This window comes from Lampetra fluviatilis, chromosome 22 (assembly GCF_964198595.1).
Source record: "Lampetra fluviatilis chromosome 22, kcLamFluv1.1, whole genome shotgun sequence".
Classification (NCBI taxonomy): domain Eukaryota; kingdom Metazoa; phylum Chordata; class Hyperoartia; order Petromyzontiformes; family Petromyzontidae; genus Lampetra; species Lampetra fluviatilis.
This window is the reverse complement of record NC_136296.1, coordinates 12,028,083-12,055,449: the sequence shown is the minus strand read 5'-3', so window position 1 is coordinate 12,055,449 and position 27,367 is coordinate 12,028,083. Positions and strand designations below refer to the sequence as shown.

Genomic DNA, 27,367 nt, shown 5'->3' with positions numbered 1-27,367 from the left:
AGAGGAGGAGGAGGGGGGAGGAGGGTGCGTGAGCCACAGGCAGTTTGTAGAGTCTATAAGTTCACTCTCCACCAAGCCACCGCCGTGTCCGCCTACCGCCGCGCACCCTCCTCCTCCTCCATCGTCTTCTCATCGTCTCGTCCGTGTCGCCCGGGCACGGGAAGCACACGAGGAGCCTCCGAACGCGCAGCACCCACGCCATGTACATCATGCAGAAGGACACCACGTTCACCAAGATCTTTGTCGGAGGGCTGCCCTACCACACCACGGACGCGTCCCTGAGGAATTTCTTCGAATCGTTTGGAGAGATCGACGAGGCCGTCGTGATCACGGACCGGCAGACGGGCAAGTCCAGAGGATATGGCTTTGTGAGTACATTTGGCGAGCTGGCGTCTCCTCCTCCTCCTCTCCCATTGATGATCCACAAACCTCGAGCGGGTGTGATGTCTCGCCTGTGTGTGTGTGGTGGTGTGTGTGTGGTGGTGTGTGTGTGTGGTGTGATGATGTGTGTGGTGTGTGTGTGTATGGTGGTGGTGTGTGTAGTGGTGTGGGTGTGTGTGTGAATACTTACGAATACTTACGAACTCGCACAAAATCTGGGTTCGAGCCTAACCGCGTGGATCAACAGAATATCAACAGTAGTGTCAAACAGCCCGACTGTGGGCCTCCCGTAGGTAGACTCGGCCTCAAACTCTTATCTCAGAACGAGTGCGTTCACAAAGGGCCCCCGAGGGACAAAGGTGGCCAAACCCACCACCCCCTTGTGTGCCCCTCGAGCCTCAATAGGTGCTCGCTAACAGCGATTGCTGCAACAGAATCCTTGTGTATATATATTTAAATATCTCGCTTCTCGTGATATGGGAGGTGGCTGCATGGTTCGGCCGACAAGCCCAGGACTCTGGGTTCGATGCCGCTAGCCGGGTCCGACTCGGCCTCGGTTCTAATAGGCGCTCGCTAACAGCGCTTTGTCCGGGGGTCTCTCACACAACGCTACACGTGGGGGGCTCTTTGTGGTGTGGAGAGTCGTGCCTTGTGTGGCGCTGATGGGTGGTGCGGTGGATTGGTGTGGGATGGGGTGGGGTGGTGTGTGGTGGTGTGGTGTGTGTTGGGGTAGGGTGGTGTGTGGTGGGGTGGTGTGGTGTGGTGTGGTGATGGTGTGTGTTGGGGTGGTGGTGGTGTGTGTTGGGGTGGTGGTGGTGTGTGTTGGTGGGGTGGTGGTGGTGTGTGTTGGGGTGTGTTGGGGTGGTGTGGTGGGGTGTGTTGGGGTGGTGTGGTGGGGTGTGTTGGGGTGGTGTGGTGGTGTGTGTTGGGGTGGTGTGGTGGTGTGTGTTGGGGTGGTGTGGTGGTGTGTGGTGTGGTGGTGTGTGTTGGGGTGGTGTCGTGGTGTGTGTTGGGGTGGTGTCGTGGTGTGGTGGTGTGTGGTGTGGTGGTGTGTGTTGGGGTGGTGTCGTGGTGTGTGTTGGGGTGGTGTGGTGGTGTGGTGGTGTGTGTTGGGGTGTGGTGGTGTGGTGGTGGTGGTGTGGTGGTGTGTGTTGGGGTGGTGTCGTGGTGTGGGGTGGGGTGGTGTGTGTTGGGGTGGTGTCGTGGTGTGGGGTGGGGTGGTGTCGTGGTGTGGGGTGGTGTCGTGGTGTGTGTGTTGGGGTGGGGTGGTGACGTGGTGTGTGTGTTGGGGTGGGGTGGTGTCGTGGTGTGTGTGTTGGGGTGGGGTGGTGTCGTGGTGTGTGTGTGTTGGGGTGGGGTGGTGTCGTGGTGTGTGTGTGTTGGGGTTGGGTGGTGTGGTGTGTGTGGTGTGGTGGTGGTGTGTGTATTGGGGTGGTGTGCTGGTGTGTGTGTTGGGGTGGTTATGGGGGGTGGTGGTGGGAGGGTTTGGGGTGGTGGTGGTGGGGTGGTGTGTTTCGTATCCCACTCACGGCCACGAACAGCAGTGACCATTATCATTATCTGAACCGCTCCTGGGCCTCCCCTAGGTCGACTCGGCCTAAAATGAGTACCTCGTGCTATGTGTAGTCATCGCCAGTGGGGAGACAAAGGCGGCCCGGCGTGGTGCTGGCCACCCACCCCCTCGTATACAGTGCCGGCGTTCATAGGTGCTCGCTAACAGCACTTGCCCCAACACTATGTGAAGGCTACACGAGGGATCTTTATCTTTGCCTTTTGTGGTTGTAGGGGGTGGTGATTGTGCGGTGTATGGCGGGTCCGTATGGTTTACTTGATCGGTGGTGTTACATGCGATGGGGTGGGGTGTGTTGGGGGTGCTGATAGGTGACGGCGTGGTGGGCGGTGTTGTTGGTAGGTGGTTTGGTGGTGGGTGGTAGACAATGTGGTGGGTGGTGGTGTGGTAGGTGGTGGTGTGGTAGGTGTCAGGCAGGGTGGTAGGTGGTTGCAGGGTGGTAGGCGGTGGTGGTAGTGTGGTTGGTGTCAAGCAGAGTGGTTGGTGGTTGCTAGGTGGTGGTGGTAGTGTGGTTGGTGTCAGGCAGGGTGATTGTGTTGCTTTCCCAGAGTCGAATGGAATAAACGTTGCTCGCGTCTGATGCATTCTTCACGAACACAATCGCCTCTTCGCGTTCAACTCGTGTGCGTGCGTGTGTGTATGTGTGTGTGTATGTGTGCGCGTGTATTTTTGTCCTCAAGGGATTTTGAAAAGTAAAATTGTTCTGGTGGTTTCATTCTTTAATGTCAAGCACTCGTTGTGTGTGTGTGTGGTGTGTGTGTGTGCGTGTGTGTGTAAATGTTATATTTACACCTATGACCAAGTCACCCGGAATGTGCCCCATCTCGTAAGAGCTCGAAAGCTAAGCCGGCTTGAGCCTGGATAGGCTTTGTATGGGGTGCCCGGAGCAGCCGTGCATAACAGGCGTTATAGGCTGCTGCTGGGGCGATGCAGGTCGTGGTCGGTCTAGTTCACCATACCTCACCACGCCGGTCAGTGCGGTTTGGTGAATGCGCCGAGCATATCCGCACGCGAGCATAGAAGTGCAGTACAACGGATTGTGCTGCACTGCCCCCCACGTGCCACGGGAGGAGAGCTGCCCCCCCACAGTCACGTGGCGCCCTGTGGGTGACTCTCCTTGCAGGCCAGTGACACGTTGTCCTGCGGAGGGAGCTGGTAGGAGCGTTGGGTTGCTCGGTCAATGGCCAGGGTCAACGGCGGCGTGGTGTATTCCGCAAATATGGCCGACTGTTAGGGCGGGCACAAGCCGGCGTGAGTAGGTTAAACGTTGAGTTTTATAAGGGCATCACGGGGTGACCAGCCCCTCCCCACCCAGCCCCACCCTCCTTCCCCTCCCCATCCAGCCCCTCCCCACCCTCCCCACCCATCACCTCCCCACCCAGCCCCACCCCTCCCATTTTTGGATGCACGACGGACGGACACTAACCCCCTGTGGGCTGCTGTAACCAGCAGGTTCCTACCACTATAATGTTGTGTAGATATCGTGTAGATGATGTAGGCATTGCTCGTGTCGGATTGTGTGGGGAGTGGCACCGTAGCTGCTGGCCCGCTTCGCTGCGAACCTGGCCACCAAAGTTCGATTCCCGCTCACGGCCACAACACCAGTGGCGGTTATCCGAACCAGTCCTGGGCCTCTCCTAAGTCAATTCCACCTCAAATAAGTAATGCACCTGGTGCGATGTGTAAACATCACCTCTTTGGAGACAAAGGCGGCCGGGTGTAGTGCTGGCCACCCACACCCCCTCGTGTGCCGTGCGGCATTCGTAGGCGCTCATGAACAGCACTTGGCTCAAATTCTGATGAGGCTATACGGGGGGGGGGGGGGTCTTTGTCTTTGTGAGTGTGTGTCTGTCAGAAACATTCCACAGTAATTTTTGTGTGCAAAGTTTTGGATGAGCCCGTATTTGCTATTTTGCAAAGGAGATGTTCGGTTTCAATGGGGTCCCAGCCGGTCGGAATCAAGTCTGTTTATTTGAACACGGCGTGGAGAACTCCATCCCTACCAAAGGCCGAATAGCACCTTCAGATACCTTTTTGAAGGAGCCACACATCAACACGCACGCACACCACAATACCCTCTGTCACTGCAAGAGATCCTGAAGCCGTTTACAACATTTGCATTTGTTCTCAGAAGTATTGAATGAATTTCGTTTTTTTTAATGAATGCGTGCTGCCTGCTGTGACGAGGCTTAGAAATGAAGCACGTGGAACACAAAAAAACCTTCACAAATTCACGAAGAAACACGGAGAGAGGTTGCGGAGTGTTCTTGGGAGTTGAATCGAAGGGGATGGTCATCGTATAACTGGTCGGAGAAGTCGAGTGGGCTCTCGGCCAGACACCTCGAATTTGGAGGGTGGTGGCCAGAGGTGCCAAATGGTCCCGAGAGGACCTGTCCAAGGTGGTGGAGCGATGGGATCGGCTCGTGTGCGGCTGCTCCGTGAGTTATTACATCGCAGGACCGCGAGAGATGGCGACCACTTGACCAGCAGTGGGTTTGTCATGGCTGATGATGATGATGATGAGTCGTGCACAAATTATTTACGGAATGCGTTCCAACGACTCGTTGTTTCTACAGACAAACAAGTCGCATGAGGTGTGAGTGGAACACTGTGTTGATTGACCTATCTAAACTGGAATATTACTTAACTAATTGACTGGATAAAGCTGCCTGGTGTAAGACTGTAGATTGGAAACACTCTTGATTATTGCTGCAAGAAAAACCACCTCACTACGTCGACATTAAGCAGTAATCTGTATTAATATCGAGTTGGTATTAATGGGAATGGGTGGGAAATGGTGTACAGTTTCTGTATGAGATGGTGACTCATTTGAGTACTTTATCTCAAATGTACATGAGAGTGTGCTTGCGTCAGCGCACCGAACGTGGAGGCCCAAGTTCATTTATCGGCCAATATCAATAGGGGCTATCTGAAACCACCCTGGGACTCCCCAAGGTTGCCTCGGCCTTAAATGAGTACCTGTTGCGGTGTGTATTAAACGTTGGCACTGGGGAGACAAAGGTGGCCGGTTGCGGAGCTCACCACACTGGCCCATCGTTGCACCATCTCGGCCTTAACTGGCACTCACTAGCAATGCTTGTCTCAACAGTCTGCGTAGGCTATACGAAGAATCTTCGTCTTCACATCATCACACCTCCAGTGCGAACACAAATAAGCGCGTGAAGACACATATTCCACCGTGTGGCCAACATAGATTGTTGGGACAACGCGGCACGTGACGGGGTGGTACGGCCAGCAACATGGTCCTCGTTTCTAGCTGCGTCGACCCAGGGGAGCCCACCAGGACCGGTTCAGATATTCATCGCTGATGTGAGCCGTGAGCGAGTATACATCGAACTTAGTAGGTGGCCGGTTTGGTAGTGCAGTGTGCTAACCACTGCTCCACTGTCCACACACACACACATGCGGTAGGCACACAAAGACCTACACAAATCCATACAGATACACAAGACAAAGATCCCCCATATAGCCTTAACGGACTGTTGGGGCAACTGCGGTTAGCGAGCACCTATGAAAGCCTGCACGGCACACGAGGGGGCGGATGGCCAGGACCACACACATCCTAGCAGCTGGTCCCTTTGTGTTGTGGGTGTTCATTGTCTGGCTCGCTTGGTTTCAGACTCACCTCGCGGCATTAAGCACCGGTGAGAGCAGGAGGGACAGGTGCAACTCGCAACTAAATTCGAGATTGGATTGGTGCCGAATGTATTTGGTGTAATAGGACTCGCATTAATCTAGCAGTGGAGCGACCGTGGCCAATGATGTACGTGTTGGTGGCAGGTGGTTTGGTATTGTAGGATTTGGCTTCATCCAGCAGTGGATTTATCCCGATCATATAGGGTTTGGTGGGGTAGGGTTTCGTGTTTGGCGGTGTGAAGTTTGGCCTTCATCCAGCAGTGGAGTGGGCCATGTCTGACAATGATGTAGGGTGTTTTGGTTTGGCATTGAGCCGTCTTAGGTTTGGTTAAATATTTTAACTTCAATTGCCATTAGCCCATACAAAAATATACCAATGTTCACTTTGCACTGCGTACGTCACAAAAGCATAGGGCCCACGTGGGATTGGCTCTCGTGACATTGCTCTCCATATTGCGAGCCCCTTGTTTTCTCTCCGCCTTTTTGTGTTGGGTGTAAGCGCACAAACAACAATGATGATAACAATAATAAAAGGCAATCTATTAACAGTGTTGGTTTGGACTAGTTTTAAAATAACACACACGCACAACAATAACAAACGCACCGCGCTCTTATCTTGCCCATATGCACTTGTGTGCCCTTGGCAGGGCCGGATTAACGCAGGGGGCTTTATGGGTTTGTAGCCCGGTGCCTCGGATTTTTAGGGCCTCCCGGAAATATTTTAAATATAAATAACTAAATAAACCGATGTATCGTGGCTGATGTACCCAACGGGTTGTGGGTGGATCGTTATACGTCGCGAGCGTCATGGGATGTGGTGGAAGCCTTAGTCCAGCAGTGAATTGGCCATGCTTGACAGTAATAATGATGGTGAATGAATGCTTGAAGTGCAATACTGTAGAACTGTAATTAATCGTACAGGTAATTAGGCCATTCGCCAGGCCAGGGCTTAATCTCTCACTCGATGTTTTCCGGAACGCTGCGAGGCTGGGCTTGGAGAGTAGTGATTATTGGAGTAAGGCACTACCACTAGAATAAAAGGTATGCCTCTCCATTGTAATCGTGTATTATTGTACACCTATGTTTATATAATCTTACGAACAAGTTTGTAAAAAAAAAATGTAAGGCCATACACAAGGTGAGATAGATGTGACTGGGTGCCAAGATAATTGCTGCAACAGCATTCCGGACTGTTCCGGCAGTGTGTGATATTACCAGTTTTGTGGCATGATTAACGCAACTTTGTTACTTTTTAACCTTCAGTTATCCTTACAATTCATAGATTTAAAAAACGGAACTGAAAATACGTATCCGTGGTGACTAACAATGGAGTGTTTGACTTTGTCGACTAAGGGTGGTGGTGTTGGTAACAGAGTTCGAGAACAGGAACTGACTTTACTACTAAGGCCCCCCCTAACGAGAACAGCCCTGGCCCCCCTCAAACGTAATTTGGCCCTGGTCCTTGGCCGTCCGACACACAATCCAGAAGCTCGAGGGAAAGTGACGCGTACGATTTTGAAGCGTCCCTCCAGAATGTTTGGCTTGTGTCACTTTGACGACACTGCCGTGGGCTTTAACGTAACGTCACTGCAGTGGCTAAAGTCAATTTACAGTCTTTTTTTTCTTGTTTTGTTACCTCAAACGAAGCTTCAATCTTGCCCGGCACAGCCCGGCACAGCCCGGCACAGCCCGGCACAGCCCGGCACAGCCCGGCACAGCCCGGCACAGCCCGGCACAGCCCGGCACAGCCCGGGACACAGAGGGCATCTGTCTCTCGTCTCCATCTGTCTCCTCTCTTTCTGTCTTCTTTCATCTCACTGGCACCTCTGTGTCCCATCTGCGTCCCATCGGTATCTCGCTTCTCTCATCTCACTGCATTTTCTATCTCATGTCTATATCGATTTTGTTTATAAATAGAAAGGTTGTTGGTGGGGGGGGGCTTCCCAATATATTTAAAGTGAAGGGTCCCCAATGGGCCAGCACCCCCCCCCCGCTACAAGATAAGAGGTGTTTGTGTTTTGAGTGTTTTACTCCCGAGGGCAGCTGCATAATTGTAGACGTCCACATTCCAGACGCTTTAGAGATGTCGGGTGATCAGTTGGCAATAATTACTACTTGGATTATTTTCCTCTCTGCCCGGGCTGGGCATCGTGTGTCAAGCAAATTCGGTTAGGACCGTAATCGAGAGGGGGAATATTGCGCCCACCTCTTCCAACAAAGAAGAAGACATGCTCGTGAACGCTCGCGAAGCAGCATGGCGTGCGTGGCCGTGACGAAGAGATTTCGCGCGCAGTCTGTACCAACTCCCGCAGACCGAGGTGATTTAATAAGGTTGCTAGAGACTGCAGTGTGCCCAGCAAGACCACACACGGCGAGTGGCTGTAAATGTTTCGGGCATACCCCTGTTTGCGCCCGGGATGCGTTCCTGAAAACAAGAAGGTAAATTGAAAGTACGTAGATCGGTGCTTATTTTTGGTGACTTGTAACGTGGTGCAGTGCCTATAGAGAGGATGCTCAGTAACCCATTGCACATTATCGGTGTGAAAAGTAAGTGTATAGCATTGATATATTAATATATATTACTTTTGTCTATCTAACCTATAAACATTATTGTTTGTCATATAAAAAAAGAGTTCACACTTGTATAATTATAGTCGCCGTAAATACGGTGTGTGGCGGTTACGAATCCGAATAGAGTAGAAATGAGAGAGACTAGAGCCAGTCAGGGACACTCACGTTTGGGCGCGATGTGGCGCGTGAATGTTTGCCGTGGAACTTTAATCGTTTGGGGCCGAGTGGGAAAGTTCTTAAATCTGAAGAACGTTACGGCGAGGTACACGCTCCGTTACACGGGATTGGGTATCAATAGGTTGAGCAGGTTGTAGTGAAAGTACGTGTAACGTGGGATGGTGTATATCGGGTAATACTGTTGATAACGATTTTTATTCGTTCACCAATTGGATGCTCTGATGTTATTGCGTGGAATCAGTCGACCAGAGTGAGTCACGGTGAAATGAGACTTGACTAAAATTAAACGCCTAAAATAATCATGCAGTCGTTGTGGCGAATATGCCACCACATAAATTGGCAGACAGTACGCCTCCTTCACATATCTGCCCCTTGGCAGATCAACATTTAGTTTTTATACCATCAGCCACACGGCATTCTGGCAGTGCATACATTCAGCAGCATTGGTTCAACGCAAGCAAATTCTTGGGCCGGTTGGAACTTTCACTGCTTCATCGGCTTGCAAGGCTGATTCGAGCAAACTCGATGACATTCGGGGTGTCATCAGCAGAGTCAAGCCTGATGAATCACTGAATGTCGAAGCCAGGTCCGGTGCTGTGCGCGTCGTCCCAACGCTTCTGCTGGTAATTAAAAATACCGCGGTTTGAGAACAACAACAAAAAGTAAAAGCGAAAACGCTGACTGCGTTTTGACTCCGGTAACGCGTGTGGATATAATATATTCTCCGGCGGCGTTCGGCAAATGCGATTTTGGCCACCCCACGCGCCACTTGGGGCCCGGCGCGCACGCTGCGACTTGCAGGCCGAATACTTTCGAATCGCTCACTGCCGCGCGCGAGTGGTGGGCGACCTAACGATACGAAACAGGTTTCCACCAACACCACCACCACCACACACAACGACCCCCCCACCCCCCAACACCACGTAACACTGCATCACTTGTAAATGATCAACTTTGCTTTTATGAAAGCGCCCGTTGGGTTTGTATCGCCAGGGACTGGCGTCAGGGGAGTCGCCAATCGCAGATTGTCTGTGCGTTGGCGATTGTTGCCGTTCAATGGGACAGATGGAATATTATTGTTCTCGGTTTATATGGGGGAGCCTTGCCGAGTCTCAAGACTCCATTTCCCGAGGGTTCTGCCACATTGTTTGCCATTTTTGGTGACTTCCCTGTCGAGGATTCTGAGAAGAAGCCAAAATATGCCGAGAGAAAACCCACAACGCCATCTGAACAGACAGGTCGACAACCCGCTATCTGCACTGCCGCCCCAGCAGCTTGAAAGGCTGACAGCACACGACGGTCTTTGCGTGATCCGCCAACCCTTGCCTCGCAGTGTGCAGGGGTGGAGCGGTGGCGCAGCGATTAGCACCACCGCGTCACAAATCCTGGCGATCCGAGTTCGATTCCCGGCCGCTGCCAACGTGCGCCGACCGCGCGTGGGTTTTGGTGACCTTCTTTTCCCCGAAAGAAGCTCTCCCAGGCACGTGGAGCGAAATGTCGGACACATGGGGCCGAACGGCACGTGGCCGTAACGACTTGGAGGCGCGCCGCGGTGGAGAAGCCGGTCACGGCGGCGGTGGAACTTTGGGAGCCCTCGTGGTGCCAGTCGAGCGTTTCGCCTCTAACAAAACACTCGGGAGGGCAGGCCGCGCGGAACAAATTGAGACTGATGAACCTGGGAGGCACTCGTGTGTGGCGATGGGTGCTTGTGCAGCAGCAAGCAAGCCATCAAAAAAACAAGCCGAGAGTCGGCCCTCTCAGAGACCCCACAACAACCTTTCCCCAAGGCTCTTCGAAGGAGCCGCAAATTTGTACAGCGTTTGGAGCGGAGGGCCACACACACACACACTCGGGATTTATTTTTGCGTGCGTGCGTCTCCGGAGAGAGGGGAAGAGAGATGGAGTTGAGCAAGGTGGGGGGGGGCGGGGGGGGGGGCTGGGGGGCGTGTGCCATTCGTTTTCACCCTGGGAGAAGGAAGAGTCGAGCGCTCTCCAACCAAGGCTGAAACCGCAACGCGTGTGGGATGGTCACCAGGGTGGGCAGCGAGCGGTGCCGCCTGCCGTCGAATCCACACCGGCCACGGCGGGCGCTCGCCCTCTGGACGCGTGGTCAATGAAAGTGTGGCCCAAATGTGACCGCGGCGCAAATGTGACTGCGGCGCACCGCAACAAACGGCAGAGCGCATCGTCAAGTCGTGTCCACCGCAGGTTCCCGTGTGAGGGCCCACTGACCCCGTGTGAGGGCCCACTGACCCTGTGTGAGGGCCCACTGACCCTGTGTGAGGGCCCACTGACCCCGTGTGAGAGCCCGCGGGTCTCTGCTGATAGGGACTCCTATTGAAAATCGGCCCCATGTATCTGAAGGTTTGTCCAGACATTGTCGATGTAAACCAGCGCTAAAAGGATTTACACTGCAGGCCAGCGGCGCGTGATGTCATCTCGTTGTGTTGCTAAAGATACTAGTTGTTATTATTGTGACGATGATAATATTATCATCATCATCATCGTCGTCGTAAGCATTATGAGGATAATCGCATGTAGCGAGAAAGTTATCTAAAATGCATGCGTATTCATGATAATGTTTTTTTTCTTATCTCGCGCTTTTGCGATGAGCATTTTCAAAGGCTCTGCGAGTTAATTAGCTTTGTGCATCTATATCCAGTGGCCATCGCTGTGGCAACCGTGTTGCTTGCACGACAAACACCGTCCGTCTAAACTCTCGCTTACATTCAGAATACTTTCCGCGTGAGCGCGTAAATTATTTAAAGTTCTCTTCAAACTCCGGGGTTGTTCTCGACTTGCGAGCACGACGACGTTGTCGCGACCACAACCACCACCACAACCATCACCACCACAACAACAACAACCACCACAACAACCACCACCACCAGGCTCTCGTTTAACTCTGCCCAGGTCGAATTTCTGCGGCGATGTTGAGTTGTGTGCGTGCCCCCCCCTCCCCCCATGGCTCCTTCAACAGATGACATCACTCACCACCACACTCACCACACTCGCCACCACACTCACCACCACCACCACACACACGCGGGCTCTGTGTACATATCAACACCGGAGGAGGACGGGCACAACAACAACAACAACAAGGCTGACGCCACCATCGCCCCCCACTTGCTCAGGGGGAGAATTGTGCAGTGGCCATTGGGTGGTGGCCCTTAATAGGTGCTCGCCGACCCCAGCAACTGGCTCCAAAAGCCTCGATATTTTTGTTTTAGATCTAAGAAGTACTCTACGGAGTTTTTTTAATGACTAGAAACCAATGTGTAGCAGACTTAACATCTCATTGCCTCTAGATTTGAAGTTTTCGTGACTGCAGGAATCCATACTCTTTGGTTCTTTCGTGAATTTATATTTTCGACCGTCTAATTTGATGCTTTCGACCGTCTAATTTTGGAACTCCATAGCGTAAGTGGGGAAAAAGGGCTCCGTGTCTGTAAGATCACCAGTTTACCGGCAATGATTAAAGCAGGGCGGACTGATGAGACCACTTTGTGTCGAAACCAGTCGAGTGTTTTGCTCGTCTTGAGACGATCCTGCTGAGGTTATACAATCCCAGAGGTGCGTGCGACTGATGGATTCTGTAAGCAGTTTTCAGTTACATTTATTTGGTATAGCCCTGTGAGCCATTCGGCTCTTGAATCGGGTGCAACCGCAACAAACAAAAAACTAAAACATGAACAAGAAAACATCTTAAAGTGACTGTGTGACTAAGTGCAAACAGAAAATCCAAGAAAAGACAGCAAAATATTGCAGAAAAAGCACCGTACACCAACGCTGTGTGCAAACATCCCAGTTTAAAAGAAAGTCTTTACGTGTAGAGCTAGGATATTGCGTTGATATTTTGTTTGATTTTATATATGGCTCTGTTGTTGTCCGGAGCAGTTGTCCGCTTCCCGGCGCAGATGGCATCGGTGGCGAACGGGGTTAGAACCCATCCTGAGCCCGTCCCTAGGTCTATGAATGTGCAAACATCAGCACTGGGGGGGGGGGGGTGGGGGTGGAAGACAAAGGCGGCCAGGCGTGGCACTCGTGAAATAACTTGGCGGGCTACGCGTGTTGGAGGGGGTCAAATGCTGTCCGGACGTGGTTTTAGAATCGCTCCCTGGATGCAGGAAAACAACACGGCAAAGAAGCGCTGGGTAGCCGAAGCGAAATGAATGAATGAATGAAAATTGCAAAATAAGTCTGCGATTGTATTGCGCCATAGCGTGAGTCTCTGCGTTTATCTCGTCCCGTTGTTACTCGCACGCGTTGCAAGCTGCTCCTCGTATACACGTGAGGGTGTGCGTTGTGTGTGTGTTGTTTGAGCTGTGTGCGTGTGTGCCGTGTGTGTGTGTTGTTTGAGCTGTGTGCGTGTGTGCCGTGTGTGTTGTGCGGTCATCTCAGTCAGTCGACCCGTGGCACCTGGGTCTGCCCCGTGACCTCCTGCCAGCGGGCGTTCGACACTTCACGTGGCCTCAAGGTGCACATGGCCTGGCACAAGCGTCGTGGTGACGTCACCGCCACTTAGTGGCGAATGGCGGTTGTTGTTGTGTGAGTCTGTGTGTGTGTGTGTGTTTTTCCGTGTGTGTGTGTGTACGGTAGTGGAGCGGTGAGCGCGCTGCCCTATGAACCCGGCCATCCGGTTTCGATTCCCGCTCACGGCCAGCACCAGTGACGATTATTTGAACTGGTCCTGGGTCTCCCCTAGGTCGACTCAGCCTCAAATGAGTATCTGGTACGGTGTGTAGTAAACATCGCTACTAGGGAGACAAAGGCGGTCGGGCGTGGTGCTGGCCACCCACCCCCTCGTGTACCGTTCCGACCTTCATAGGTGCTCGCAAACAGCACTTGCCCCCTACAGTCTGTTAAGGCTACACGGGGGGTCTTTGTCTTTGTGTTATGCGAGTGGCGTTTATGTGCGTGTGGATGGGTGAGTTATGTGAGCGTGGTGTGTGTGTTGTGGATGGGTGTGTGTGTTGTGGATGGGTGAGTGTTGTGTGAGCGTGGTGTGTGTGTTGTGGATGGGTGAGTGTTGTGTGAGCGTGGTGTGTGTGTGGATTGGTGAGTGTGAGTGGGGTGTGTGTTGTGGATGGGTGGGTGTTGTGTGAGCGGCGTTTGTGCGTGTGGATGGGTGAGGTGTGTTGTGGATGGGTGAGTTTGTTGTGGATGGATTAGTGTTGTGAGCGGCGTTTATGTGCGTGTGGATGGGCGAGTTGTGTGTGAGCGTGGTGTGTGTGTTGTAGATGGGTGAGTGAGTGGGGTGTGTATGTTGTGGATGGGTGAGTGTGTGAGCGGGGTGAGTGTGTAAGCATGGTGTGTGTGTTGTGGATGGGTGAGTGTGTGAGTGGTGTGAGTGTTGTGGATGGGTGAGTTGTGTGTGAGTGTTGTGTAAGCGTGGTGTTTGTGTTGTGGATGGATGGGTGAGTGAGTGTGTGTGTAAGCGTGGTGTGTGTGTTATGGATGGGTGTGTGCGCGTGGTGTGTGTGTTGTGTGAGTGGGGTGTGTGTGTGTTGTGTAAGCGTGGTGTGTTTGTTGTGGATGGGTGTGTGAGTGTGTGTTGTGTGAGCGTGGTGAGTGTGTGTTGTGTGTGTTGTGCGGTGTGTACATTTCAGCATTGGCGTGGCACTCCCCTATTGTGCCGTGCCACGCTTAATAGGCACTCGCTAACAGTACTGCTACAGTCTACATTATAGACTGCCAGTACACTCACTTGGATTAAGAACCAGGCTACAATCTACATTAGTGTTTTTTTAACTTTATATATATTTTATAAAATCTACGTGACTTTACCGAAAGAACCAAAGAATATTATTTCCTGTAGTCACGAAAGTTTCTAGTCGAGGCTTTTGTTCTCGTATGTAGGCATGCGTGTTCCGTGCTTGCGTGCCTGCGAGTGTTTTGGACGTATGTGCGTGTGTATCGCCACGCGTGCATTTTCCCCATCCCTAAAAGGTGCTCGCTGCCGGCACGATCCGCAGCGTGGTGGGATGGGCTTTGCGCTGCCCTGCCCGTGTGTCTGACTGAATGGACGCCGTGATGTGTATCGCTCGCGTCATTTCTCATTTCCCAACACTGAATTACGGGAACCCTTTCTCGGCAGCACGTGGCTATTTTACACCCCGCTCGTGCTGGCAAGGGATGGCATCTCAATGGCCATGAAATCCCCGATGAGCTTTGTCTTCACACCCGGGCAACAGCTCCCACTCGCGGGTGGGCCTGGCTGTCGAATGTGCAGGCAGTGCAATTGCATCGCCTGGGCCCCCGGTCGGTCCCAGTGTTGCAAACTCATTGATTTGTATCGCGATGTGTAGCGGAAAACTTGATGCGTTTCTTTGAGCAAAGCGGGTATTTTGTTGTCAAAATGACCGATGACAAAGCCGGCGACTTTCTGCGACGATGACTTGTTGCAGATTTAGGAGCCATTCCAGGTTTTCTAGTAACTGCTCTGTATCTGATCACTGTGCAGTGAAAATTATAAAATGATCAGTTTAACACGTCGGCTTATGAATTATAAAAACGATGAAGGTGCAGCTCTCTAACAACTACCTCGGCTCTGCTGAAGGCCACAGTCCGCCAGGACACACTGGGGGTAATTGCTAGCAGCAGCGTCTTTACCACACGCCACTCAGGCTGCTAGGCGTGGCGATGGCAATGCTCCATCTTGAATACAAAAGAGGATGATGATGATGATGTTGATGGAGACATCGGCATGCTTTAGCCAAAAATTGGACCCAAACCACCAGGCAATTTGCCACCGCCACCACAACTGCCGCCACCATCACTCACGCCACCATGTGAATATGGCATCCCTTCTCCAATTAGCGGCACAAATTTGACCTGGCAGAGTTTTCACTCCATCTCGGCGGCTCACGTCCCCACGTGGGCCTGCCGGAAATTAATCCCAGTGAGGGCTGAATAGCAACGGGGTTTGTCCGGGTCTACGAGCCGGAAAATATTTCCTCACCCCGGCACAGCACATCGAGTACAGCTCTCTCGCTATGGCCGTCACTACTCGTCACGTGCCACCTACTCCAGTCTACCAGTGACACGGAGAAGATTGAGTGAAAATTCAAGTGCTGCTCCCGACGCTTCCACTCCCATCTCGGTGGTCTCGTGTCATATCACCACCGTTATCGCCATCGTCATCATCATCACCACTACCATCATCGTCATCATCACCACCGCCATCGTCATCATCACCGCCACCGCCATCATCATCACCACCGCCGTCATCATCACCACCGCCATCGTCACTCACGACCATCATGACAATCCGCAGCCACGATCAATCTACTGCTGGATGAAGGCCACGTGGGCCGCTAGAAATTAATCCCCGTGGGATGCTCCTGGCGAGGCACCTCCATCAATCACCGCGGCCTATGCCGCACCGCCGGACGTCCTAATTGTGGCCGTCTCTCCCTCTGTGTGTCTCTCGTTCTCGTGACGGAGAAACGCGCCTGCAGGGAGCGAGAGCGATTGCCATTGCGGGGGTTGTTTTGTTTAACCCCCCCCCCCGCCGCCTGTGCGCCTAAACGAGGTGGCAGATCCGTAGATGTTTACGGACCTTGAAACCCACCCCCCCCCCCCCCCCATAATTTAAAAACACACGCTTTGAATTCGGCAAATTCTTGCGTAAATTTCAAATGGATTTTACCAGATGCTCGTCGTGTTTTAAGCTGCAAATTCCAATTATTATTACTACCGCTATGGTTATTACCGCTGCTGTTAGCGAATCCGAAACGTGTTGTGGTTTTTTTTAAATCAAGGGATTTTTGTTTTGTATCAGGAAGTGGAATAGCAGTGTACAGTCATTCCACGGTGTACATTTTCTTGGTCGTTTCTGCGAGATGTTTTCGTGTCGTGCCCGCGGGTTGGCCGGCACGATGTTCCGACGTTCCGCTGCACTTTCTGGTACCTTCTTCAGGAAGCACTCCGACACGGGCTGTGAAACGTCGGCCATTGTGCCAAACGGCGTGTGCGGTACAACCATAAAACACATCGGAGTGTTGGGAGTGCTCGTGTAGTAGTTAAGTCACGGCCAACACCAGTGATGATTATCTTAACTGGTCCTGGGCATCGCCTAAGTCGACTCGGCCACAAATGAATACCTGCTGCGATGTGTAAACATCACCACTGGGGAGACAAAGGTGGCCGGATGTGGTGTTGGCCACCTACCACCTCGTGTCTTCACGGGTGCTACTCGTTTACATCACTTACCCCAACGTTCTGTTAAAGGCTATACGGGATGTTTGTCTTTTGTAGAAATATGTTCATGGGCAGGCGTATATATTTACTTGTACGTGTTCGTTTATGTGCATCGACCTCCGTGTTCATTTGCATATATCCCCACGTATGTCCACATGTATGAGTGCGTGTGTGCGCGTTGGTATATATGCGTGTCACAATATTCCAAGCGTTGCCACACATCTTTCACTACTCGTGTTGAATGTGAATGGCTCCACTCGCTGCTCTGCCCAGCGGCTCGGTGTTGTTCGCACGGGGCCTGGTGCTGGGAATTAAATGGGGGGAGAGGGGTGGTGGGCCGGGGGGGGGGGCTGCCCAATTTTTCCCCTCTGCCTCTTCGAAGCCCCGCAGCCTGGGGCCCCATCCAGCCTGCGGGCTCCGGTGGAGTCTCACCGGGCCCTGTGTTAGCTTGTGGGTCACTGTGTAAATCCATGGGGTCTGTATTTGAGCCGATGGAGGTTTTGTCTGTGTGTGTCTATATATTAATCCATGGATCTCAGTTTTCAGTCTATGGGTTTCTATGCAAGTCTCTCGTCCTCATCAATATGCGAGTCGATGGGTTTCTATGCAAGTCAAGAAATCAATTTAGGTCTTTGTATGGGTCTCTCTGTAAGCCATGGTATATTAATCAATATGTGAGTCTTATGTGTCTGTATGCGAGTCGATTTATCGGAAGTGAGTCTATGGGTGCCGGGAGCATGGTTGACATCGCCTCCTGGTTCACCAAGTTAGATGCAGTCCACCACCCCCCCCACGCATGTCCAGTCTCCCCTCTTCCATAGCCTGGTGGCTCCATGGAGCCCCGGTGCAGTTGCACCGCCTGCACACTCGATGGCTGGCCTGCCGTACCACTGAGTGATGGCCGTCGCCGGTGCCCCCTCTTTGCGGAGCGAGCAGCCGGTGGTGGCCCAGGTGTTCCCGCGCCGTGCCTCCCCACCGCTCGCCACCGCGACCCGCCAACCCCCGCCGACCACTTGTTATCTGGGGCCACGCAGCCCCGCGCGCCCTCCCCCACCACACCACCACCGCCACTCTCCCTCCCTTCCCACTTTCCGCTTGGCAGCACCAGAATTTGGCCAAGGAGTGGCCAGTTGTTTACAGGGCATAGGTTGGCGGACGGACAGATTGATTCGTGACAGAGCTGGGCTCTGATTGGTTAAGCAATCGGTGACTCGGCCAATGATCGGTTTGTTCGCGCAAGCGGTAATGTGGGAAACGGTTGGAAAATAAAGTTTTGCATCCGTTTGCACGCGTGCTGCTGGACGGGAGGTGCTGGGTCGGTTCTTCGGGACATCGTCATCATCGGCCATGTCACGCTGTGCCTCCCGTAGGTTGACTCAACCTTAAATGAGCACCTGGCGTGGTGTGCAAATGTCAGCACGGAGGAGGCAGGACAACCAATCGTTGTGATGGCCCCCACCACCCCCTCGTATGCTCTGCCGGACTTAATAGGCGTTCTCTGATAACTCTTGAAACGCGTTCTTTACATACCCCATATTTAGAACCCTTTACATACCATATAGGTATCCATGTGTCGGTGTGTGTCTTGGGGTAGTGGTGTGACTGGTTGGAGCACTGCACTACAAGCTGGGCGACCCGAGTTCGATCCCGCTCAGGTCCAGCATCGGTGACGATTATGTTAACCGGTGCTTGGGTCTTCCCTAGGTCGACTCAGCCTTAATATGGAGTACCTGTTGCCTTGCGTAAACATTGTCATTGGGGAGACAAAGGCGGCCCGGGCGTTGTGCTGGCCCACCCACTCCTTCAAGTACCGCACCGGCATTCATCGGTGCTCGCTCACAGCACGTGGCCCAACCATCTCTCTTTAAGGCTGTAAGGGGGGGGGGGGGGGGTCTTTGTTGAGTGTGTCTGTGTCACACATACGTGCACCATTATTGGATATTGCTGGTACTTTATATGTTTGGATGATTGCTGGTCAATTAATGTTCTTTGTTTAACCAGGCAAGAAGAGTCCACTCAGATGTGTAAATAATATGACTATAATTTATAAATGTTTTTAACGGACAGCTGGAGACCCACAATAGCATGGGAATTTGACATTATGTGGTGGGTGGGAGGGAGGGATGGCGCAGCAGTCGGCACACTGCGCTGTGAACCCAGCAGCAACCCGAGCTTGATTCCTAACCGCAGCTAACATCAGCGACTTGTGATATACCAACCATTCACTAAATCCGCACTGACCACGGTGGTGAAGTATGGCCAAACAACCCGAGTGACTGAAACGGAATGGGGAGCAGTAGCGTAGCGTGGTTGGCCTGGGTGCCCTGGTGCAAGGAATGAAACGGGGCCCCCTCTCCAGTTCACCCCCCCCCCCCCAGTTTCCCCCCCCCCTTTCTCTTCGTATCCCAAATCCTGGGCCCCTTTGACACCCGTGGGCCCCGGTGCAGTTGCACCGCCTGTACACCCGATACACCGCTGGTGGGCAGTCCATCATCCAGCCAGTGGATTGAAAAAAGGGCTGTACAGTGAATATCGTCAGTGGTTGAAATTCCACATTCACGTGGCGGGGACGAGTCTACCCAAAGGAAATTTGCTCTTGGCTTCCCCATGAAGTGTGGTACCTGTTTTATCGACGCCCGAAGGAAAGTGATGATGGGCTGGGTCAACCACCCCCCAACCAGGATTCGAACTCGCACCCTCGCGATTGCGAGCCGGCCCGCTGGTGCCGCTGGGCCGCCCCGGGCCCGCCGCGCTCCGCCGACTTCAAAACGCCCGCGGACGTCGATGGCGGCTCTCTGCGACGCTCGCTCGCTCGCGTTAAAACCGCCGTTAATGGAATTGAGTCGCCGCGCCCGGTGGGGGTTCAATAAGAGACGCGATCGATGAGGTGGAGACGGGAGGGGGGCGGGGATTTGGGATTGGGCCTCCTCGGGGCCGTCAGGTCCCCCCTCCGCCTCGGGGCGTTCAATTTGTGAATTTGTGCGCCGGGCCCTGAAGGCGCGTGGCGACGGGACCCTCCTTACACGGCATGAGTGCGATGCCCGTGACGGCCTGACCTGGTGACCCCCGTGTGACCCCCGTGTGACCCCGCGACCAGAGATTTGGGCCACGATGGAGCGAGGATGGAGGGGCGGTGAACGTGGCCTCACCGGAGCGCGTTTTGCCGCTCGCCGTTATTTTTCAGTTTTTCCGCGAAATTTTTTGCTCGGTGTGATCCCAATCGAGTAATTTGCAAGTAATGTTTCAGTATTGCGACGTTTGGCTAACGCCGGTTACATTGTGAGTGGATGCTGTGGTAGAGGTTGCCCTGGTTATAACCGCAAGTTTAGTCACCGTAACATCCATGGTCGATCCACTGCTGGATGAATGCCTCCCCAAGCTGCCGCCGTCTCTCGCGAATCCTGTGACGTAACGATCCACCCAGCAAGGGCTGCATTCATCGCTCCACCTCCCATCGTTGTTGGCACCACCATCGTCGCCATCATTATAACAACAACAACAACCACCGCCATCAATGTCCTTCGAGCTACATTCTTTGACTAGAATACAGGAATTTATAATAATAATAATATTGAGGGGGGGGGGGGGCACTGAGCCTTCAATGGCCGCGGGGTGGGGGGCTCAGCCCCCTCCTGCACCCCGACGCCACGGGGCTCGATGAAGATAGGTCGATTGTCGTCACTTTGGTGGCAGAACAAAGAGAATGTTTCAGAAGACGGGAAAGGGCAGTAGCGGAGCCCCCTTTGTTCCCTTGCGAGCGCTGCCGCTTCCACAGACTCCGCTGCTCGTTGTGGGGGGGGGGGGGTGGGCGCATCGGCCTGGCCGCGGCGTCGGCGGCTCACGATCGCGATGTCCGGCTCCGCGATGCGCTCCGGGGTTTTGTTGCCGTTTGAAGCCTGCCGCCGGTGCCCGACGTTTCGCTCCCACGTGCTGAGAGCTGCTTCTGTCCAGAGTTCTCTCTGGCAGTAAATGAACAAGCGGGCGGGCGAGTAAATTGTTGAGTGAATGAATTGACGAGTGGGCTAGCGAGTGAGTGCAATGCGTGAACTGTGTGCAGCTCCTAAATCCATTCCTGAAGAAGGTCCCGGCACGCGGAGCGGAATGCCAGCCATTGTGCCGAACGACGCACGGCATGGCCCAAAAGCGGCCGCTGAGCACAGGGCCCGAAGGCCCAAAACGCCTAGTGGCCAGTGACAAGCGGCACTATTGCCAATGTTATAGACAAGAGTGTAACACGTTTCTTAAGTTGAACAAGGTTCTTATAAGAGATTGGGGAAAGAGTCGATGATGCAAAGAGAATTCTCAAGTGCGGCAGTGTGAGGGAAGAAACCAAAAGTGAAGTGTTGTGGGTGGCTGGGTGGCTGGATGATTAGGTGGGTGGGTGGGTGTGTGGCTGGGTGAGTGGGTGGGTGGCTGGGTTGCTGGCTGAGTGGGTGGGTATGACCTGCAAGGTGGTGGTGGTTGAACACAGTACAGCGGATGAGAGCGAGTCCTCAACGAGGATGGAGGTTCCACGAGTGGATGGGCAACGCTGTTCGCCCAATTGAGCGATGGCCTCCGATGCACTCGGGTTTGCGTGTGGTCTCGCGTTGTTGTGTTCGAGGAGGATGAGAGAAGGGCTTCTGCCATCTGACAGATGTTTACCACACTCGCACTACTTGAACATTTATCATTTTGTATCTGTTGCATACAAATATTATTGATGATGGTGGTGCTGATGAATCTGTTGCCGCTAACTATGGTGGTTGTCGTGGTGATGCTGATTGCTGCTGCTAATGGTGATGGCGGTGGTAGTGATGATAATGGGGACGATGACGATGTTTGCAGGTGACGATGGGAGACAGGGGAGCAGCGGAACGAGCCTGCAAGGACCCGAACCCGATAATCGACGGACGCAAGGCCAACGTAAACCTGGCGTACCTGGGGGCCAAGCCACGGGTGCTGCAGCCAGGTGAGGGCAACAAAGCAAAAGTTTAGGGCCTCAAGTAGCTCAAGAGGCTCCCCGGATTCATGAAAAATAATATCAATGGGGCACACACCCACAGGGCTGAATCTCTCACCCGATATTGCGGGCATAAGGCACTACCACGAGAGTACAAGTTACGCCTGTCCATATTAATTCTATGTTATGGGGCGAGGTGGATGTTGCTGGGCCTCCCCTCGATCAACTCGGCCTCAAATGACTACCTGCTGCGATGTGTAAATATCGCCACCTAGGGAGACAAAGGCGGCTGGGCGTGGTGCTAGCCACCCACCCTCACTCGTGTGCCAACTAATAGATGCTTGCTAACAGCACTTGCCCAAAACGTATGTTTCGGCGATAATATGGGGAATCTATGTCTTTTGTTCATGTTTGTCCATGTGTGTGTGTTTTGTGCATGTATGCGTGTGTAGATTTGTGTGCGTATGTTCGTGTGTGTATATCTGCAATGCATTTTGTGCATTCATGGGTGTATTTGTCTGCGCGTGAGCGTGCGTGCGTTCGTTTTGTTGACTCGTTTTCTTTCGCGTGTTTTCGTGCGTGCATTTGTTGCTGTCCGCAGGGTTTGGCCTCGGGATGCAGCAGATCCACCCGGCTCTACTCCGGCAGCAGTACGGGTGAGTCTGCGCCCCTCTTCCCATCTTCCTCGTTGTCGTGGTAACCATCATCATAATCATCGCCGTCGAATTATCATCATTATCATCGCCGTCAAATTATCATCATTATCATCATCATCGTTAGTATGGTATTGTAAAGCTCTGCTATGCAGGCCAAACTAAGCGGGAAATGTTTCTCAAGCACAAAGCGATCCACGTGGGAATCAAACGGCGATCCCCACGGTCCAGCGGGGTCTCGGTGCCGCCCCCCTCCACCGTGACCCCTGACCCCTGATCTATGACCTTCCCCCCGCCACATTGTAGCCGTGGAACAAATGTGATCGACATGCTGCTGCTTCTCAGTCTCATTGAGCAGCACCGACTATGTCGCCCTGTTTGTGCATGGCGGTCGCCAATCCAAGCACCATCCATTCAGTGCAGTATATTATATCTGTCCGTATATTTATTATGTAGGCATTCTTCTGCGAGACCTTGCAAGACAAACAGCAGTCGTCATCTCGAGCCCATGAGAGATGGCCGTGGCTTTTGGCGTGGGAGTATGGAAAGTGTACGGTCCAGTCCAATGATAGATTTTTCTTGCGAAACAACGCTAAGCAGTGCGAGGTAACCTGGTACGGCCTAGGGCATGTGTTCTCCGGTTGCGTCAATCGGCCGCGTGCTATGCCACCAGTGGCCTCCCACGCTCTCTCGCTAGGTCCAGTTGCGCGATGTGTACCGTGCAGGATGTGTGGGAACGCCGGGTTGAGAGGGGGCTGCGTTGGCTGGGTCATGTAGCCCGCATGCCCAGCCACCGCATGCCAAATCGGCTTTTGTTCGGTCGAATAGAGGGGTTAAATAGGCGCAGTGCGGGTGAGAGCAGAGATGGAGTGATATGGTACGAGAGGATATGGAGCGGAGTGGACTTGCCGATGACTGGTACCAGCGGTGTCAAGATCGGCCTCTGTGGAGGAGCTCGTGAAGGATGCTACTGGACAGTTGGAGGCAGTCGCCCTCCAACAACAACGGAGGGCGGAGGAGCGATGCTCGCAACAACGAGCGGAGCGCCGGGTGGCTAAAACACAGCAAGTTGGCACAGTAGGGGGCACAGGTGGTGCAATCGGCCACTCATCTCGGTCATTTAACCCATGGCACCTGCGTCTGTCCCGTGACCTCCTGCCAGCGGGCATTAGACACTTCACGTGGCCTTAACGTGCATCTAGCCTGGCACAAGCGCCGTGGTGACGTCACCGTCACTTCGTGGCAAATAGCGGGTGTTGAGGAGGGGGGGGCCGCTAGGCCTCACTGGCCATCGTCACCGCCACCGGTCGCGAGGCCGTCGTGGTAACGCCCTTGTCCGTCCCTCTGCGATCAGGCTAGCGACACAATACGTCTACCCGCACGCCATGCTGCAGCCGGGCCTCCTGCTGGGAGCCCACACTTCTCCGGGCGCCAGCGCCGCCGCCGCCACCACCGGCGCCAGCACGCCCTGCTACCTCGAGTACCCGGGCGGCGGCTTTGCGGCGCAGTACGGCGGAGCGTACGACTACTCCTACGCGGCGGCCGCGGCCGCGTCGGCGTTCCTCCCCGCCGGGTACGCGGGATACGCGCCGGCTCTGGGCTCTGGCGGCGTCATGCCCGCCGGCGCCTCGGCCTACCACCAGCAGTACGTCGTGCCGACCGCGATGCAGGATCGCGTCGTGCAGTGAGACGACGGGCGGGGGGGGGCGGGGGTGGGCCGGCCGGCGGCGATGGTGATCGTTCGACGGCGATGCGCGGGATGGAAAAACGAAAAAAAAAACGACAACAGAAATGAGGGAAGGTAATAATTGGTAAACAAAGAAAAAAGTTAACGGTGGAAAATTATGAAAAAAAATCGCAAGTGGGAAGAATAATGAACACGAACGATGACACGCCCTGAGCTTGTACCGACTACTTTGCTGCGATGGGTCGGACACGTTCTGTCGCCCGGTCTCTATTTTTAACCTTCCCGAAGCGAGAAGATTGAATGTCGACGCACAGCAGCCGCAGCAGCAGCAGCAGCGTAACAATGTTGAGCACTATATTAATGAATTCACACGCTATATCGTTATTGTTCTATTTTTTACGTTCCGTTTGTCTTTACTTTTGACGACACTGCTCCGTCTCGGCGGCGCACGGCGCACTCTTCCACCGCAACCACCATCGCTGCGGCAAACTATGCCTCCGATGTGAACGGCGAAACGGAACCCCGGGGGGGGGGGACACACACACGAAATTACGGCGAAGCCGACCGGCCACGGGGGTCTCGACAGCAACCGGCCGCGTGCCCGGTACGCCGGCTTCTTCCTGGGTCCGTTCGGTGTAAAAAGGAAGCCCACACCACTCTCACCCCCCCCCTCACTCCTGCGCTGCCACAGACAACGGTCCTCCTCCTGCAGCTCGACACGTTGGGCGAGGTGGAGGAGAGGCGAGTGGGTCTCCGTAGTCCGGTTTTGCAGTCTGCCTGGCTCCTGCTGCGTGTAGTCTGATTGTGTCTCGTGCCGCCCAAAAGTATTGCTGCATCCTGCGCGCGTGTCTCCTGCTGCCTGTCGTCTGACTGCAGTCTGCAAATGTATCGTGTCGCCTGCAGTGGGCCTGTGTCTTCTGCTGCCTACAGACTGTGGCTGTAAGTCTGCCTGTGTCTCCTGATGGCTTGTGGCTAGGTGATGTGTCCAGCTGTGTGACTTGTTGTTCTGTAGTCTGGCTGGGTGACTTGCTTGTTGCAGGTCCGCCTGTTTGGCTAGTTAGCTGTAAGACCGGCTGTGTGGCTTTGTTGGCTTCAGTCCGGCTGTGTCTCATAACAGCTGTTGCTTCCTGCTTACCAACCATAGTCCGGTTGCAGTCCTCGGCATTCTGTGGATTTTGGCAAGTGCTTAGGACCAACCCAGATTCTTAGTGTCACCGTGGACAAACCCTCCCGGGACCTCGGATCCAGAGCAAAGATCTCACCTGGTCGCCTGCTCACTCACTCGCTAGTATTGCCACTCGGGCACTAAACAGCTTCTTCACTCACCGCTCACTTGCCCGTTCGGTCACTCAACCCCTTGCCCGCTCGCTTGCCCGCTCACTCATTCACTTGCCCGTTCAGTCACTCAACCTCTTGCCCACTCGCTTGCCTACTAACTCGTTCAACTACTCGCTCACTCACTCAACAGCACCCCCCCCCCCACTCCATGAAGACAATCTATGCAACGTGAAATCAATCTTGCGTTCGCAGGCAAGGATGAGACGACGCATTAGAGCAGTTATTTTTTTTTATGATCACACGAACGAGGCAGAGCACGGTCGAAGAGGCCACCGTCGGTCTGTCTGACTTTGTTCCAGGGATCGACAGCGCGATGATGATGAGATGAATAATCGAACTAGCAAAAAAAACAGACCTGAGAATCCTGACGATTGAGCCTCGCAAAGATGTCGGCGGCTTCCACGTCTCCCTCTCGGTCGCTCGCCAAGCAGAGAGATGCTCCGACATTCGACCGCACGCCAGCAGATTTGTGCGTCGAGCCAGCATCGGACATCGACTGGTCCTAGTCTGCGGACGTCGAGTTGTATATCTAAAACGGCTCCGTAAAGGAGCCCCTGGGTATTTTCCTCGTGTTTATTTTGTTGTTGCTTTTTTATTTATTTTCATAGCGTAAATCGGTGACGTCAAATGCTGGATAATTGTGGTGGGGGTTTATTGGGGAGGCGGGGGGTGAAGGGTAATGTGGAGTTGAAACACGACTGTGAGCAACTGGATTGTGGGTATTTTTCTGATGGGCAGTGTCGTCATTTGGCAGACGTTAGGGAACCCGCGTTGTAGGGCAAGTAAAATCGGTTGTGAAGATGTAATTCTCACAAGCGAGGAAACGTGTTTTTTGACGGGCGCATCATCGAGTGTTTGTCTCCAGAAGGCTCGCGTCTTAACAACTCGCCAACACCATGAGCTCGCGTGCGGAAACAAACAGTCGCTCAATGGGGGGGGGGGACTCATTTACGCGAATGAATTCTGGGTAACGACGTTAGGTGACGTATCATGACGGCGCACGGGATGCTGCCACAACGGTCAGCGGCGCGCTGGACTCCCCATCCAGAGGTCGCCGGTTCGATTCCACCTCCCTGCGTGGCAGTTGAAACAAAATGGGGGGAGTGGCGAGTTTCTTAACCCCCCCCCCAACCCATCTCTGCCCACCCAGCGGTGTCGATGGGTTACGCCGCAGGCGATCTGCAGGTCGTTTGTGGTGGGGTCAAGTGTGGCTGCTTCCACCTCTTCCAAGCAAGCTGGCCCGCGTGGAAGAGTAGGCCAAAATAAGCCCCGAGAAGCTCCCTTTTAGCGGAGAGGCCTCTTCTGCCAGCAGTGCCCCGCTTGAACGAGCAACTGCAAGGCTGCACCTGTGCCTGGTGGGAGTGTGCGCGCCGCCGTGCGTTTCCACGGTACGAATGTGATGACTACAAGCTACTGTTTAAACTGTTTACAAAATCCTCCGCCACCCCGCAGCCCCGGAGGGGTTTCAAGAAGATCATCCCCGAAGGGGGCTTCCGTGGCACAGTAGAACGTCGCGTATCCGACCCGTCACGCATCTGCCGCGATCGATTAACCGCTCGCAGCGCCAAGTGCTGCGTGACGGTCATCTTCCCCGAGGTGTCCGTAGAACCGAGCCTCTCGCGTGCGATGCTGATCTCACGTACATTCATTGTTCCGTAATCTGCTTGTGTGTAGCGCCACTGTTGATGTCTGTGGGGTTATCCACTCATGTGACCATTTGACACGTACGCCTAATATTTGTCTTGTCAGTCCTTCGGCGGATCAGATACGCGACGTTGCGCTGTACATCTCTGGTCAAATTTTTTTTACAATTCGTTTTTACGATCGTCGTCATCGTTATCGTCTTTATTATTATTGAGAGTACTATTAGTAACATTATTGTAAGAAATAAAATGTTAAGATGCATCATGTGCAAATAGCAGAACGGATACTTGTCGGGGTTTTTTGTACAAGTCACGTGCATAGACTTAAACAAAGATGAAAATGTTAAACATTTAATTCATGATAATACAAGTAATTTAGTTGCAACGCCGGACACACACTCGCACACAGAGCGGAACGTCTGTGTGTTTCGTTGGCGTTACACTGAGCACAACATTTCACTTATGGTGGATATGCCAATAAATGCATCGTCCGTTCACCCTGCGCGCTCCCTGCATCGTTCTTGACCGTGATTCGTATCGGAC

General features: G+C 53.5%; 1 protein-coding gene across 1 annotated transcript; it reads left to right on the top strand.

Moving 5' to 3' along the window:
* LOC144938557 (RNA-binding protein 24-like) lies at window positions 1-27,321 on the top strand. The gene is made up of 4 exons (XM_078866493.1): window positions 1-368; window positions 21,389-21,512; window positions 22,105-22,159; window positions 23,511-27,321. Exons 1-4 carry the CDS (start codon window positions 201-203, stop codon window positions 23,842-23,844), a joined length of 681 nt encoding a protein of 226 aa, XP_078722619.1. The 5' UTR covers window positions 1-200; the 3' UTR covers window positions 23,845-27,321.
* Window positions 27,322-27,367: the final 46 nt, after the last annotated feature.

Coding starts and splice junctions, on each gene's coding strand:
- LOC144938557 (XM_078866493.1), top strand. CDS start 201: ATGTACATCATGCAGAAGGACACCACGTTCACCAAGATCTTTGTCGGA. Junction 21,513..22,104: donor GCCACGGGTGCTGCAGCCAG/GTGAGGGCAACA, acceptor TGCTGTCCGCAG/GGTTTGGCCTCGGGATGCAG. Junction 22,160..23,510: donor CTACTCCGGCAGCAGTACGG/GTGAGTCTGCGC, acceptor CTCTGCGATCAG/GCTAGCGACACAATACGTCT.